Consider the following 17,700-nt stretch of genomic DNA (forward strand, 5'->3'; position numbering starts at 1 on the left):
TATGTTCTTATTCACTTGTAGGCATTAGCTTGCTTTTATTTTGTATCCCACAGTGCACTGAAACCTTGCTTCTCTCTCATATACCTCCCAGAGAACTCTGTTCCTAAGATCAGCTGCTCTTAGCTATACCCATCTCCTCCACTGCCAATTCCAGACTTCGTTTCTTTCATCTAGCTGCCCCCTATGCCTGGAATAAATTACCCGAGTTTGTCTGCCAAGCCCCTTCCCTTCCCTTGTTTTAAAGCAGACTGAAAACCCACTTTTTTGATATAGCTTTCTCCCCACTGCCCTCCAACCCGACCAGCAGATTAACTGTTCCCCTTAATTGTATCCATGACATCATATTTGTCTGTCTTGTCTGTTTAGATTGTAAGTTCTTTCGAGCAGGGACTGTCTTCTTTGTGACTCTGTATAGTGCTATAGAAATAATTCCTAGTAGTAGAAACCATCCCAACTGTAGTCACGTACTTTATTTTCAGTTATAGACACCTATAGAAATCGCATGTCCAGTACTAGGGTCTATTATCCTTTGCTTTTCTTATTTACAGGGGTGAAAGAATTCAAAATTGGAAAAATACTCCAAGAAGAAATGATTATCTGGTCATTCTTATCAAATTAGTGGTGAGTCAGAAAGTTGCTGGATATGTTTCAGTGCTGTAGATTCCCATCAAGAAGAATACATCATATTTCCAGGTTTAAGTCTCCTATCGAGGCTCCCTCCTGCTCTGTTCAGTCTGTAATGAGATAATGAAAGATTCTTTAGCAAAAACTGTAATTACAAATGAAGACAACAACATCATGTTTCAAAGGTGTTATGTAGCAAACATTTGCCTGAGAAAAATGAGCCTTTGAAAATTCCATCCACCTCAGTGCAGTTAAAAATACACAGTGGAGTGTCGCAGGGGTCTGTAGTGGGACCGCTGCTATTTAACTTATTTATAAATGATCTGGAAATTGGAACCACGAGAGAGGTGATTAAATTTGCAGATGACACTAAACTGTTCAAAGTTGTTAAAACGCATGCGGATTGTGAAAAATTACAGGCGGATCTTAGGAAATTGGAAATGGCAGATGAAGTTTAATGTGGACAAATGCAAAGTGATGTACATTGGGAAGAATAACCTGAATTACAGTTACCAGATGCTAGGATCCACCTTGGGGGTTAGCGCCCAAGAAAGGGATCTGGGTGTCATTGTAGACCAGTGGTTCCCAACCCTGTCCTGGAGGAACACCAGGCCAATTGGGTTTTCAGGCTAGCCCTAATGAATATGCATGAAGCAAATTTGCATGCCTATCACTTCCATCATATGCAAATCTCTCTCATGCATATTCATTAGGGCTAGCCTGAAAACCCGATTGGCCTGGTGTTCCTCCAGGACAGGGTTGGGAATCACTGTTGTAGACAATACGATGAAACCTTCTGTCCAATGTAAAGCAAACAAGATGCTAGTAATTATTAAAAAAGAGATAATTAACAAGGCTAAGGATATTATAATGCCTCTGTATCGCTCCATGGTGTGCCCCCCACCTGGAGTACTACATTCAGTTCTGGTCTCCTTATCTCAAGAAAGATATAGCGGTGCTAGAAAAGTTCAAAGAAGAGCGACCAAGATGATAAAAGGGATGGAACTCCTGTTGTATGATGAAAGGTTAAGGCTCTTTAGCTTGGAAAAGAGACAGCTGAGGGGAGAGATGATTGAAGTCTACAAAATCCTGAGTGGAATAGAATGGGTACAAGTAAATTGATTTTTCACTTCGTCAAACATTGGTTGAGGCTTTTTCTCCACTGAGTATAAATGGTTTTTCATATGGTATTCCTACCACTTGGCGAATAACATTTTGATTGAATTTTGAATTTATATTTTGTTATTACGATTAATATTCTTGAGAGACGTTTAAATACCTAAGTAATGTAAATGCGCATGAGTCAAGTCTCTTTCCTTTGAAAGGAAACTCTGCAATGAGAGGGCATATGATGAAGAGGTGATAGGCTCCAGAGTAATCTAGGGAAATACTTTTTTACAGAAAGGGTGGTAGATGCATTGAACAGTCTCCTAGAATAGGTGGTGGAGACAGAGACTGTGAATTCAAAAAGGCCTTGGATAGTGTGACAAACCCAGGTCCATTTCGGGTTTTGGCCAAAACAAACCCAAATCCGTCCCGGGTTTTGCCCCAGTGATCAGGAGAATACACAGTGCTGATCAGGTGACTAACCAAGTAACTGAGCAAGCTGATTCTGACATGGAGGTAGAAGAAACAGGGCAGGAAAAGCTACACTCCGTGCAGACCTGCCACTGTCAGAAAGCTGATTCAATGTGAACAGCCAGTTAAAACCAGGTCTAGGGAGAAACCTGCCTGTAATAGCAGGAAGCAAGCGGGTGTGTGGAAAACCCTTCCCCCACCTTCTCAGAGGGGGAGCGGGTATCCACAGGATATAACATGGCTGCTGAGAAGAGGAAGGGGGCACACAGGAGAGAAGCAGACGGGAGAGTGGGAAGCTGAGAAGAGGCAGTCTCTCTCAGACTGACCTATGCTAGAGGCAGAAGAGTTACCTCCAGTCTGGGATACTGAAGGACAGCCAGAAGGAGAAGCCATGGAGGGTTTAGGAGCTGGAACTCAGCCAACAGCCATGGAAACGCACTAAGCCTGAGATTGGGATTTGTGGCTGTTTATTTCTTTGTGCTGCCAGCTTGACTCTTACCTGTTTGAAGCCAGTGCAGAATCTCTCCTGGAAAGCCACATTTGGAGGCTTTCTGTAAAGCAGGAATGTGTGTGTTTTCTGACAAACCATTTTTGAATGTATTTCCTGAATGGTGAATTCAGCTAGGAAATCTCGTTGTCCCTGCACAGCTGTGCCTGATTACTACAGCAACGTTTAGAGGGAAACGTATGCCTGATATTGAGCTCTGAATAATGCTGTGATTTTTATGTGATATGGGCTGTATGATTAAAAGCATTACTTACCTGAACATTACTGCTCTGGTGAAGAGCAGTGGCGTACCAAGGGGAGGGCGGGGGGGGGGGACGGTCCGCCCTGGGTGCCAGCCCTGAGGGGGTGTTCCCGGCCTTGCCGCTCAGTCCCCCCCACGCCCGAAGGACCGCTCGCCCCACTGACCTTCCAGCACACCTATGAAGCAGCCCGCAGCAGGATCACGACGTCAGCAATCCCTGAGCTGCTTGGGCGCTGCTTCCTGCGCCGCGGTCCCGTCCCTCCTCTGATGTCAGAGGAGGGGGCAGGACCGCGGCGCAGGAAGCAGCTCCTAAGCAGCGCAGGGATAGCTGACGTCGCGATCCTGCTGCGGCTGCTTCATAGGTAGTGCGGGGAGGCCAGGGGGGCGAACGGTCCTTCGGGGTGGGTCGGGGCATCAGGCCTTCAGGGTGGGGCGGGCGGGCAGGCAGGCAGGCAGGCTTTCAAGGGGGAGGGGGGGTGACAGGCAGGCAGGCCTTCAAGGGGGGGTGCAGGCCTTCGGGGGGGGGGGTGCCAACCTTCAAGGGGGTGCAGGCCTTCAAAGGGGGACAGGCAGGCAGGCCTTCAAGTGGGGGGGACAGGCCTTCGGGGGGGTGCAGACCTTCAAGGGGGTGCAGGCCTTCAAGGGAGGGGACAGGCCTTCAAGGGGGGGACAGGCAGGCAGGCCTTCAAGGGGGGGGCAGGCCTTCAAGGGGGGGGACAGGCCTTCGGAGGGTGCAGGCCTTCGGGGGGGTGCAGACCTTCAAGGGGGGGACAGGCCTTCAAGGGGGGGGGACAGGCCTACAAGGGGGTGGGACAGGCCTTCAAGGAGGGACAGGCAGACCTTTAAGGGGGGACAGGCCTTTGGGGGGACCCTGGTTTAGAAGTACACAGAGGGAAGGGGATGTTCAAAGAGACGTGCATATGCCAAACTTTGGGGGGGGGGGAAGAAATAATGGGTCTGAAAATAGAGGAGAGGGAGAGAGATGATGGAACATGGGATTTAGGGAGGGAAGGAACAGAAAGGGAGAGAAATTGGACACAAGGGATGGTGTGAAGGAGGGATAGAGAAAATGGATAGAAGGGTAATTGGGAAAAGAAAGGGAGAGATGGTGGACTCTGGGTGGGGAAAGAGGGAGAGATGCCGGATGAAAGGGTAGTTAAGAAAAGGTGGATCTGTGGAGGGAGATGAAAAAAAGGAAAGATACCAGACTTCCTGGGGAGGGAAGGGAAATGGAAAGGGAGGACAGAGTTGGCAGATGGATGGTTAGCATGCAGAAAGAAGAAAGAAGTAGACCCTGGCAAGCAAGTTATCGGAAGAAAACCAGAGCCTTGGACCAACAAGATTTGAAATATAACCAGACAACAAAAGGTAGAAAAATTAATTTTATTTTCTGTTTTGTGATTATAATATGTCAGATTTGAAATGTGTATCCTGCCAGAGCTGGTGTTGGACTGCAAACGTGAGCTAGGATTTAACAGAGAGAGGAAAAGTCCTTTTTGTTTCTTTATTTTATTTACACCATAGCGCCAGTGTGGTTAGGAGAAGCCAAAGGGCGTGAAAAAGCTATAAAACCCACCAGGAGTTTTGAAAAAAATCACCCAACTGGGCAGGAAAATCGAATTGAAAAACCAATTCAATAGGCTGAATCGAATCGAAATTTTTTTTTCCTGAATCTGGCAGCATTAGTTTGCGCTACTGTCTTAGACTTTAGGACCTGGGATTGGGGAGAGATGGCATCCTCAGTACTTTATAATGCAAGTGAAACGAGGATTTGGTCAGACTTTTGAAGGGTCTGCAGAAAAAAAATATTGTATAGGCCGGGGACATGAGACAGCAGGAAATGGGAACTTTTCTTCCTTCTATTTTTGTGAATGGAAAGGCTGAGGATGTCAGAGAGTTCAGTTAAAATATGTGCTTTATAAGAAAATATAATAATGTGTTTTATAAAGTTTATAGCATAGCTGGCCTACCCAGTGAGGTGTTCCTAGTGGTGGTGGTGGCAGCGTGTCAATGTGTTGAGAGGAAGAGGTGGTCTGGGAAATTCTGCTGAGCAAACTCCAGGCCCATTTCCACCCCCCAGTTAGTCCACTCCACTCAACTGGTTCACACACTGAGTGGGTCTTTGGGTGTTGTTTTGGAATCTCTTCCAGTGGTTTATCAGTATTTCCTTCTGGTCCAAGGAAGGAAACTTTGTTATCCTTAGCATTGACCTACAGAATATGTTTGTACAGCACTGCTTGTGTGGCATTAGGCTATGTAGTGATCGAAAGAAATAAACAGACCTTTGCACATTTTTGCACTATATGGTGGGTGTATGAGGAGATTCACATTTCCTGCACAGCTAAGTCCGTGTGAAGTTCCCTTGTGCTGTATTTGACATCTAGCAAGGTCTCTGTTTGAAAGGAAAGATCTAAACTTAAAAATGAAGTGGCCAGAAGTTATGGTAAAAGCAGATAGTGTAGCTGGTTTTAAGAAAGATTTGGACAAATTTCTGGAGGAAAAGTCCATAATCTGTTATTAAGACATGGGGGAAGTGTCTGCTTGCCCTGGATCGGTAGCATGGAATGTTGCTACTCTTTGGGTTTTGACCAGGTATTAGTGTCCTGGATTGGCTAACATGAGAATGGGCTACTGGGCATGATGGACCATTGTCTGACCCAGTTAGGCTATTCTTATGTTATGTTCTCATCTGTAGGGGCCTTTGTTTTCACTTCTTATTTTAATGTATTTTTTTTCTGGGAACTTATCAGTGTTTTTTATAATGGGAACAAAAATGGAAGAGAATTAATGTGTGTGGGATGAGGGGGTAACTAATTTCTTCAGCTAAATAATTCAATCCACTTCAAACAGACATAGGAGAACTCACGCACCATTCACACACCCTCCAACCAAAAACGTCGAAAGAAAAAAACTGTTCGACAACCTCCTAGCCATTCGAGCTGCAACACTCGACCCCCAACTCTACAACCAATTGACATCGACCATAGACTGCAAAAACTTTAAAAAAAAAACAAAAAAAAAACCTTTCTATTCAAAAAACACATAAAACCGAACTAACACAATCAGAAGTGTCCCAAGCATCACCTGCAACTACTCCATATGTACTTCTGATGTCATGACAATTCAGACATAATTTATGTTATGTTATGTTTGGAATATAAGAAAATTTTCACTACCTGTTCTATTCTGACCATTTATTACGTTTCATGGTCATTACAAAAAATATTTTTTTCCATTGGGGGGGTGTCAAAAAATGATGGGCCCCGGGTGCCACATACCCTAGGTACGCCACTGGTGAAGAGGACTATATTTCTTGACTGATTAAAGTCCAGAAGCAGGGGACTGTACACAAGGCAGTGCTGACCAAGTTTTAACTGCCTGATTATATTATTTGAACCTTTTGATTTCATGCAATATAAGTTCATCCTGAACTACAAGGCTGTTGCCTATATTTCGGTTTATTCAACCAGTGGTTGAATTAAAGTCATTTTTGTTTTGCCATTTCTGACTGAGATTTCTTTTTACCTTGCATGCTTATAAGACTGATAATGTGCCTGTTTTAAGACCTGAAGGATCACTTAGTGGAAAGGGACACGCCGGTTCTAAGCTTTGGTCACTTCCACAGGTGCTCGCTGCGCCTTGCAGGAGCACGGGTTGCGACAATTGGCATGTGGGATCTCTTGGAGAGAAAAAGAGATAATGGTTACTGTGGATGGGCAGACTAGATGGGCCATTTGGCTTTTATCTGGGAAGACCTACAAAGAGACATAAATACGCTTGAGGAATAGGCTGCGAAATGGCAAATGAGCTTAAACATGGATAAGTGCAAGGTGATGCATGTCGGTACCAAAAATCAAACGCACGAATATAGGATGTCCAGTGCTATACTCGGAGAGAGCCCACAGGAAAGAGATTTGGGAGTACTTGTAGACAAGTCACTGAAACCGTTCACGCAATTCGCAGCGGACGTGAAAAGGTCAAACAGAATGCTAGGAATGATTAAGAAGGGGATCACAAACAGAACTGAAAATTAAGGAAGAAACTAAGGATTTTAACACTGATGTTGTTATCCATCTGGGAAGAAATGATCTGGCCAACAACTCCACACTTGCAGCACAGAAAGCTTTTCGAGAGCTTGGTGAGGGCTTGAAACCTTCTGTAAAGACTTTACCTTTTTCTGAAATACTGCCTGCATATGGAAAAGGAGAGCAAAGAGTGAAAAACACAAAGGACTTTAATAGATGGCTCAGAGCCTGGTGTCATCAAGAAGGCTTCAGGTACATAGGAGGATGGGGAAATACATGGAAGGACAAGAAGCTATATTGCACTGATGGGCTACATATTACTACAGCAGGAAAAAGAAACCTTGCAGAGAAATTTAGACAATATGTTTCTAGGCATTTAAACTAGAAGGTGGAGATGGTGTATGTATGAAGGACAATTATAGAGAACACCCCCGGCAAAAGAAAAGATGTGATAGTAGTAAAGGCTGCAACATAAACAATATCAGCAACTCATTTCTTAGCATTGCAATGGAAAGTGAAACGAAACAAAAATCCATACGAAAAAGGAGATTATCGCTGAAAAATAGCTGGAAAGCGATGACCATAAATACTCGCAGTCTAAGCAACAAAATTCATGATCTGTAAGCCTTGATGTTAGAGGCAGATCTAGATATTGTCGCTATCACAGATACATGGTTTGGTGAATCACATGGATGGGATGCAAACATACCGGGATATAATCTTTTTAGGAAGGACAGAGATGGTCAAAAAGGTGGAGGAGTAGCTCTATATAAAGATCAATATCCAAGCGACCGAAATGCAAGGAACCTGGGGAGAGGAAGAAGCGATATGGATCGCTCTGAAAAGAGAAGATAGAACTTCTATCTACATGGGTGTAGTCTATAGACCTCCAACTCAGTCAAAGCAAATTGATAAGGATCTGATTATGGATATCCAAAAGTTTGGAAGGAAAGAGGAGGTGTTGCTGTTGGGAGATTTCAACCTGCCGGATGCGGACTGGAATGTTCCATCTGCGGAATCGGAAAGAAGTAGGGAGATTGTGGCTGCCTTTCAAGAGGCTCTGCTCAGAGAAATGGTGACGGAACCCACAAGGGAAAAAGCGATATTGGATCTGGTCCTCACAAATGAAGAGAGTTTCTCTAATGTTCGAGTGAGTGTTCACCTGGGAAGTAGCGATCATCAAACGGTTTGGTTTGATATAACAGCTAAAGTGGAGAGCGGCTGCACGATACTTAAAGTCCTAGATTTCAAACGTACGGACTTTAATGCAATGGGAAAGTACCTGAAGAATGAGCTGTTAGGATGGGAGGACCTAAGAAAAGTGGAAAGACAGTGATCTAAGCTGAAATATAGAAACATAGAAACATAGAAAATGACGGCAGAAAAGGGCCATAGCCCATCAAGTCTGCACACCCTATTGACCCACCCTCTTAACTTCGTCCCACTAGAGATCCCACATGCTCATCCCATTTTTTCTTAAAATCTGGCACGCTGCTGGCCTTGATCACCTGTAGTGGAAGTTCATTCCAATGATTGACCACCCTTTCGGTGAAGAAATACTTCCTGGCATCGCCATGAAATTGCCAGCCCTTGATTTTCAGCGGATGCCCTCTTGTGGTTGAGGGTCCTTTAAGAGAGAAGATATCGTCTTCCACTTCGATACGGGCTGTGATATATTTAAACATCTCAATCATGTCCCCCCTCTCTCTACATTCCTCAAGTGAGTATAGCTGCAATTTGTTCAGATTCTTGAGCCCCGAGACCATCCTGGTGGCCATTCGTTGAACCGACTCAATTCTCAGCACATCTTTACGGTAATGTGGCCTCCAGAATTGTACACAATATTCTAGATGAGGTCTCACCATGGATCTGTACAAAGGCATTATGACTTTGGGCTTCTGGCTGACGAAACTTCTACGGATACAACCCATCATTTGTCTAGCCTTGGATGAAGTTTTCTCCACTTGATTGGCAGTTTTCATGTCTTCGGTAATGATCACTCCTAAATCTCGTTCTGCTTTAGTCCTAGCTAAGGTCTCACCATTTAGCGATAAAAATGGCTACGGACCTTTATGTTTCGAAAATAAATAAAAACAAGAGAAAAAGGAAGCCAATATAGTTCTCCAAACTAGTGGCAGAGAAAATAAAGGCGAAAGAATTGGCGTTCGTGAAATATAAAAAAAAGACCAAGAAGAGGAGTGCAGAAAGGACTACACGGTGAAACTGAAAGAAACCAAGAGAAAGATATGTCTGGCGAAAGCACAGGCGGAAGAACAAATGGCTAAAAATGTAAAAAAGGGAGACAAAATTTTTTTCAGATATATTAGTGAAAGGAGGAAGATGAAAAATGGAATTGCTAAACTAAAAGATGCTAGGAACCGATATGTGGAGAGTGATGAGGAAAAAGCAAATATGCTAAACAAATACTTCTGTTCTGTGTTCACAGAAGAAAATTCTGGGGACCGAGATTGTCTGGCAAAGTTACACGAGAAAATGGAGTGGATTCTGCGCCGTTCACGGAGGAGAGTGTTTATGAGCAACTTGAAAAACTGAAGGTAGACAAAGCAATGGGACCAGATGGGATCCATCCCAGGATAAAATCGGAGCTCAGAGAGGTTCTGATGAGTCCTATTAAAGACTAGTTCCACAAATCTCTGGAGACAGGAGTGTTTCCTGGGGATTGGAGGAGAGCAGATGTGGTCCCTATTCACAAAAGTGGTCACAGGGATGAAGCAGGAAACTACAGGCTGGTGAGCCTGACTTTGGTTGTTGGAAAAATAATGGAAGTGTTGCTGAAAGAAAGGATAGTGTACTTCCTTGAATCTAATGGGTTACAGGATCCGAGGCAACATGGCTTTACAAAATGTAAATCATGCCAAACGAACCTGATTGAATTTTTTGATTGGGTGACCAGAGAGTTGGATCGAGGACATATGCTAGATGTAATTTACTTAGATTTCAGCAAAGCCTTTGATAAGGTTCCTCATTAGGAGGCTGTTGAACAAACTTGATGGACTGAAGTTAGGACTCAAAGTGGTGAACTGGGTTAGAAACTGGCTGTCGGACAGATGCCAGAGGCTGGTGGTTAATGGAAGTCTCTCGGAGGAAGGAGTCCCTCAGGGTTCAGTGCTGGGGCCGATCCTGTTCAATATGTTTGTGAGAGACATTGCTGAAGGGTTAGAAGGAAAAGTGTGCCTTTTTGCAGATGAAACCAAGATTTGTAACAGAGTAAACACCGAAGAGGGAGTGGAAAATACGAAAAAGGATCTACAAAAGTTAGAGGAATGGTCTAATGCCTGGCAACTAAAATTCAATGCAAAGAAATGCAGAGTAATGCATTTGGGGATTAATAATCGGAAGGAACCATATATGCTGGTAGGTGAGAAGCTGATATGCACGGACTAGGAGAGGGACCTTGGGGAGATAGTGTCCAAAGATCTAAAGGCGAAAAAACAGTGTGACAAGGCGGTGGCTGCTGCCAGAATGATGCTGGGCTGTATAAAGAGAGTCCTAGCCAGTAGAAGATAGAAGGTGTTGATGCCCTTGTACAGGTCATTGGTAAGGCCTCACTTGGAATATTGTGTTCAGTTTTGGAGACCGTATCTGGCGAAGGACGTAAGAAGACTTGAAGCGGTCCAGAGGAGGATGACAAAAATGATAGGAGGCTTGCACCAGAAGACGTATGAGGAGAGAGTGGAAGCCCTGAATATGTATACCTTGGAGGAAAGGAGAGACAGGGGAGATATGATTCAGACGTTCAAATACTTGAAGGGTATTAAAGTAGAACAAAATCTTTTCCAGAGAAAGGAAAATGGTAAAACCAGAGGACATAATTTGAGGTTGAGGGGTAGTAGATTCAAGAGCAATGTTAGGAAATTCTACTTTACGGAGAGGGTGGTGGATGCCTGGAATGCGCTCCCGAGAGAGGTGGTAGAGAGGAAAACGGTGATTGAGTTCAAAGAAGCATGGGATGAACACAGAGGATCTAGAATCAGAAAATAATATTAAATATTGAACTAAAGCCAGTACTTGGCAGACTTGCATGGTCTGTGTCTGTTTGTATATGGCCGTTTGGGGGAGGATGGGCTGGAGAGGGCTTCAATAGCTGGGAGGGTTTAGATGGGCTAGATTGTTTTAACGGAGATTTTGGCAGTTGGAACCCAAGCGCAGTATAGGGTAGAGCTTTGGATTCTTGCCAAGAAATAGCTATGAAGAAAAAATTTTAAAAAATTTAAATTGAATCAGGTTGGGTAGACTGGATGGACCATTTGGGTCTTTATCTGCCGTCATCTACTATGTTACTAGAGGGTTTATTCTTCCAAAGGAACCATACTAATTTATTTTCAATCTCTTTATAAAAAGTATCTGAAAGAATCAGTGGTATCATACTCAAAATATATTTAAAATTTAGAGTAATTATCATTTTTATCGCCTCCAATCTACCCCACCGTGACAAAAACAATGGAGACCAATCAAATAAGAAACCATTTACAATATCCAGGATAGTTGCTTTATTTAGCTCTAAGGAGTTCTTCAATAGTTCCAAACCAGACCCCTAAATATTTAAGTTTCAAAACTGACCCTACTAGAGGTAAATTACCTATATGCCCTTTACACATGTGACCATTAAAGGGCATCACCTCAGATTTCTTCTAATTGATCTTATATCCTGAAATAAATGAGAACTTTTCTATTAAAGAAAATAAAACTTTGTAAAGACTCAGGTGTCAGATATAAAAGTAAATTGTCTGCATAAGCAGACAACTTACAGTGTAGACCAGGGGTAGGGAACTCCGGTCCTCGAGAGCTGTATTCCAGTCGGGTTTTAGGATTTCCCCAAAGAATATGCATTGAAAGCAGTGCATGCAAATAGATCTCATGCATATTCATTGGGGAAATCCGTTACCATTTGTTTGAGACGTGCTCCCTTTATGGAGGTTAAGAGCCTCCTGTTACCGCTGGTTGTCGCTGAAAATGAGTTCCAGTCTGCATCAGGCATATTGAAGTCCCCTAGCAGTACAACTTCTCCTCGTAGAGTGATATTCTCTATGTCTTCAATTAATTCTGCGTCCATGTCTTCCAGTTGTCTTGGGGGTTTGTATACCACACCTAGATACAGGAATTTTTCTCTGCCTCTTGCCAGGTTTACCCAGAGGGACTCCCCAGTGTACTTGACATCTGTGATCCTGGTGGTTTTGATGTCCTCTTTAATGTATAGAGCTACCCCCCTCCTGACCTGCCCTCTCTGTCCTGACGAAGTAGATTGTAGCCCGGTATAGACATATCCCACCCATGTGAGTCCGTGAACCAAGTTTCAGATATTGCCACCACATCTAGGTTGGCATTCCTTATTTTAGCCTCTAATTCTAGAATTTTGTTACCTAAACTGTGTGCATTGACATACATGGCCCTCCATATCTTGGGTTTGCTAAGTCCCTGTGAGGCGTATCCTACCCGAGTCGGTGTGACTCCCAAAGAACTGTTTGCAATGTGGGTACTTACCTTGGACATGGAAGCGGAGTTTCGACTCACCTCATCAGGATAATTCCTTTCTGCACTAATATGTGAATGGGTACCCTCCCCCGACTTACCTAGTTTAAAGCCCTGTGAAGCAGGCGGGCTAGTCGGTGTCCGAAGACGTTCTTACCCCTACTGGTCAGATGGAGTCCGTCTGGTCCCTGAAGTCCTTGTAGCACTTCCCCATGGTTTAGGAATCCGAAGTTCATATCTCGGCACCATCCCTGTAGCCACTTGTTCGTCCTCAGGATACGTTCATCTCTGGCTCTTCCCTTGCCTCTAACTGGGAGGATCGATGAGAAAACCACCTGCGCTCCTGTCTGCTTCAGCCTCTCACCCAGTGCTCCAAAGTCTCTGGTGTGTTCCTGGCAGTGTCGTTGGTTCCTATGTGGACAAGAAGCATAGGAAAGTGGTCTCGGGGCATGAGTAGTCTATCCAGACTGTCGGTGACATCTTGTATCCTGGCTCCAGGCAGACAGCAGACCTCCCTAGATTGCATATCCGGTCTGCAAATTGGTCCCTTGGTGCCCCTCAGCATGGAATTCCCGATGACTATTACTCTGCGCTTCTTTGGGGGGAGCCGGTCAGTTGTCCCTGGAGATGGAGCTGTGTGTTGGGCCTGCTCCTGTTCCTCATCGGCAGTTCCTTCCTGAAAAATCTGGAATCTGTTCCGCAGGGTGAGTTGAGGGGTTGATGTATAGCTGCCCTGTTTGTAAGAAGAAGGAGAAGATGAAGAGATTGAAAAAGGGGGGGGGGAAGGGGGTCTCCTATGTTTGCCCGTGGAGGAGGTCACCAGCTTCCAGGAGTCAGTGCCGCTAGCCATTTCCTGTATCCCAATTGTTGGTTTCAAAGCTGATGATTTGGGCATCTCGAGGATGGACTTGTCATGGGCATGCTCGGTGATTTGGGACAGCTCCTGGACAACTCCGTCGATGTAGGCCTCGTCCTCTCGGATGCTTCTCAGGCGTATCACCTCCTCCCTGAGGCTCCTTAGTTCCTGCATGAGATCTCCATCCAGTTGCGCGGCCTCCTCTGTCTGTCTTATCTAGGATCCTTCGAATGATTTTTGGTATAAAAAAAATGGGAACATATAACCCCCTACTACCAAAAACTTCACTGGCTGCCCCTGGAAGCAAGAGTACTGTTCAAATTTGCCTGTCTATGTTTCTAATCCATTCAAGGCCTAGCCCCCATTTATCTGGTTTCCCACTTCAACTTGGACTGCTCCACCAGGCCTACTCACAGGGTACACATGTTTAGCCACCCAACATTAAAGGCCTGCCGATTCAAGAGATATCTGGGCAGAACTCTTGCCTTTCAGGCAGGCCAACAGAACGATTGGTTGGGTAACATCATTAAGCATGCCTCATCCTATCTTAACTTTAGAAAACTAGTTAAAACAAACCTGTTCAACCGATTTGTAACCAAGATCTCTTAATGCCTTACCATGTAAGCTTCCTACATTTAAGCGACACCTCTCTCTGTGTCTTTTACTCTGTCTTACTCCCACTCAACTTGTATCCTCCCTCTCAACTTGTACGTGATGATACCACTGTAATTATTCTTCGCTGATTGTCCAGCTCTTCTTGTTGTAAACCACCTCGAACTACCATGACTTTAGCGGTATATAAGAATAAAAATTATTATTATTATTATTTTGCAATCAACATCAATAAAAGAAATAGGTCTGTAATTCTCTACCTGAGCAACATCTCATGCAGGTTTAGGGATAACTACAATCCTAGATTCTCCAAAAGAAGCCAATTCCCCACTATCCAATAGAGCCTGATAATATTGAACTAAATATGGTATCAGCAGGTCCTGAAAATTGTAAAAAATTAAACCGGAAGTCAATCCGGGCCAGGAGTCTTCCCTTTTGATAACTGTTTTAAAGCTTCCTTAATATCACCGGTAGACACACATTTAGATAATTCTGTTTGCTGTTGATGGGACAAAACAGAGTGAGGCATACTATTTAAGAATGTATCATATTGTTCTGGGAGGCAATCTACCTCAGAGTTGTATAATTATTGATAAAAGGCACAGAACTCTTCAACATTATTTATGTCACTAGTTATATTTTTCTTTTGTTTGTTAAATTGACTACAAAATAGAGAGATAACTTTCTTTGTAATCTGTGACGATATTTGCTATATATTCATATAATCACAGCTATACTCCAATTAGGAATTTTTTCAATTATAATTGTGCAAAATACATTATTTAAAATATTTGTGACGTGCTCAGACCAAGAAACCCATATAATAGTGATGTCACTACAATGAGGTTTACAAGGGGACCATCATCGCCTTCACAAGTCCCCAGCCCTCCCTGTGTATTAAAGCGTGTCTAAAACCTATCTGGTAAGTGTATCCAGCTTGTTGTACTTATCTTAATTAGGGAGCAATTAATGATGTTGACTCTCATTGGTGACTTATTAAACTAAAAATATAAGTGCTTCAGTAAAATCCTGAATGTTTTTTCCTCTTATCTGATTAAATTCCCGTCCCTCCGACCCGGATTTCGTCTCTTCGTCAGGGAGGGACATTAAGAAGAAATCAAACAAACAGTGTGTGTCAACTCATCTTTACATATTAAATAATTGTTACTTAAAATCTAAACACTATTGAGTTCATAAAGAGCCCTTTAATCAAGTTCTTATAAGCCTTTTAAATTCAAATATTACCTGGTGAAGGCTCTCTGAGTACAGGAACAGTCAAGGTGGACGGGCCGACTGAACCTCTCTGCTAGAAGCGCGCTGTTTATATTGGCTAACCGGAACTGGTAATGAACTCACCAGCCGGAAGTAGGCACAACATCAAATGGTTATTCTCAAAAACTATATTGCTAGCCATTCAATATCTAAATTTAAACCCATTGGCTCCAAAGTGTGCCAGTTGTATATCAGACGTTGTTCTTTTTGTATTAGGGATCTTGATATATCACCTTCGTTTTTACGTGTTTGAATTAAGACTGTATATTTCAAGTCTTTGAGTGTGTGTGACTGGTCGTTCCAATGTGAGACCAGGGGGGCGGTGATCCGATTTGTTCTTATATTACTTAGATGTTCTGTAATTTGTGTTTTAATTTTACGGATCGTTTGGCCGATGTATACTTTTTTACATGGGCATTGTATATAGTATACTACTCCCCTGGAGTCACAGTTGGTCCCAGTTTTGAGAAAGAATTTTTTTATTCCTGAGGGTGGTATATCTACATGGTTAGCGTCTAGGATATAACTGCACATTCGGCATTTCCCGCAGGGTTTATGAGGTAATTTGACCTCCATTGTTTGATTTTGTTGGTTATGTTTGAGCAATTCTCCTAGATTAGAAGCTCGTGAATAAGCAAATTTGGGTAAACTATACAATGACGGATGATATTGTAATATTGCCCAATGTTTTAGTATTATATGTTTTATGGCCGTACTGTTGTTTGTGTGAGGCATCACACACACTATATCCTGTTGTTTTTGTTTAGTCTGTTCTTTGAGCATTAACCATGGACGATAGCAATTTTTGGCTCTTTTTCATGCTCTTTTGACGATTTTCCCAGGATACCCTCTTTGAATGAATTTATTATACATATCGTTGGCTTCTTTATCGAAATCAGATTCTTCCGAACAGATCCTGCGGATCCGAAGGAACTGTCCGGTTGGAATACTGTTTCTCAAAGGTTTAGGATGGAAACTCTGATATTGTAACAGAGTATTACGATCTGATTTCTTCTTGTGAAGAGTGATAGAGAAATTTTGTTCATGTTTGTTAATCAGTATATCTAAAAAAGAAATTTGATACTTGTTATATGTATAAGTAAATGCTATGTTAGGGTCTTTGTGGTTTAATTCATCCATGAAAGCTTTTAAATCTGCTTCTCCACCACTCCAAACAAAAAATATATCATCTATGAAACGTTTCCAACAGGATACAAAATGAAATAGGGGAGATGTGTAAACATGTGATTCCTCATACTGAGTCATGTATAGACAAGCTAATGTGGGAGCAACCGTGGCTCCCATTGCTACTCCCTTAATTTGGAGATAGATCTCATTCTCGAATTTAAAATAGTTGTTATAAATTACTAATTCTGCAAATTCTTTCAACAGATTCCTCTTGGAGAAAGAATAATTCAACTTTAGTAATTGAGATTCTACTAACTGAACTGCTTCAGATTGTGGGACATTAGTGTACAACGCGACCACGTCAGCAGTAACTAGTATTATATCTCCGAGATGGGTCTGTTCAGAAAATTGTTGTATAAATTGCAAAAAATGTGTTGAGTCTTTAATATATGACTCAGCTTGAGGAACCAGATGCTTTAATTGGCTGTCCAAGTATTGGGATACAGGCTCAAGCAATGAACCTGTTCCAACAACTATTGGGCGCCCTGGTGGTGATCTATCAGACTTGTGTATCTTAGGGATAAAGTGAATTCTGGGTATCCTGGGAAAATCGCCAGTAAGAAATCTGATTTCTTTGGAGGTCATAATTTGTTCGGTACTAGCTTTGAGCAATAAACCATCGATGCTGTGTTTAATTTCGGCTGTGGGGTCCTGTTGCAATGGCAAATAATATGTCCTGTCTGTTAATTGACGTAAAGCTTCATTTTTGTAATCCAAATAATTCTGGATTACAATTCCCCCTCCCTTGTCGGCTCTAGAGATATATATAGAGCTATCATTTTTCAAATTTTGTATGACTCTTCGTTGTGCATGAGTGAGATTAGAATAATTATTCACTCTGGTGTTAGCTTCTAATTTATGTATATCTTTAAGAACTAACTTTTCAAAAGAAGCAATCAGCGGATCTGGATGTCCAGGAGGCATCCAGTTAGATTTATATTTTAGTCCTTCTGGTAGAGGAGAGTCAGTGGATGGTTTGTCTTGAAAAAATTGTTTCAACTTGATGGATCGAAAAAACCTCTGCAAATATGCTCGGGTATCGAAGCTATCATAGTTGGTACTGGGGACAAAGGAGAGACCCTTCATCAATAATTCTTGTTCTTCTCTATTGAGTTCACGTGAAGATAGATTGAAAATTCCGGTGGATATCAATGTATCTACTTTTTGTCCTTGTTCTTGCTGCGCGTTTCGATCTGATTTATTGGACGGGTGGCTCCGTCGTTGGGTTGTAATCTTAAAAAAGAATCAGGAAGAGTACTTGTTTCTTTATTTATTAATGTACTGGTTGGCTGAATGGTTGTCTCGT

At 42.8% G+C, this 17,700-nt stretch overlaps 1 protein-coding gene across 4 annotated transcripts in view; it reads right to left on the reverse strand.

The window, feature by feature from the left end:
• Positions 1-448: 448 nt before the first annotated feature.
• The window catches only part of LOC117357363 (EF-hand calcium-binding domain-containing protein 14-like), a 298,105-nt gene continuing 280,853 nt past the window's right edge, over positions 449-17,700 (reverse strand). For all 4 annotated transcript variants that reach the window (XM_033937827.1, XM_033937816.1, XM_033937836.1 and 1 more), the window contains one exon: positions 449-734. In XM_033937827.1, coding sequence (XP_033793718.1) covers positions 730-734 — 5 coding nt within the window. In that variant the 3' untranslated portion in view covers positions 449-729. The remainder of the gene's footprint in view (positions 735-17,700) is intronic.

Source organism: Geotrypetes seraphini, chromosome 1 (assembly GCF_902459505.1).
Source record: "Geotrypetes seraphini chromosome 1, aGeoSer1.1, whole genome shotgun sequence".
Lineage (NCBI taxonomy): Eukaryota > Metazoa > Chordata > Amphibia > Gymnophiona > Dermophiidae > Geotrypetes > Geotrypetes seraphini.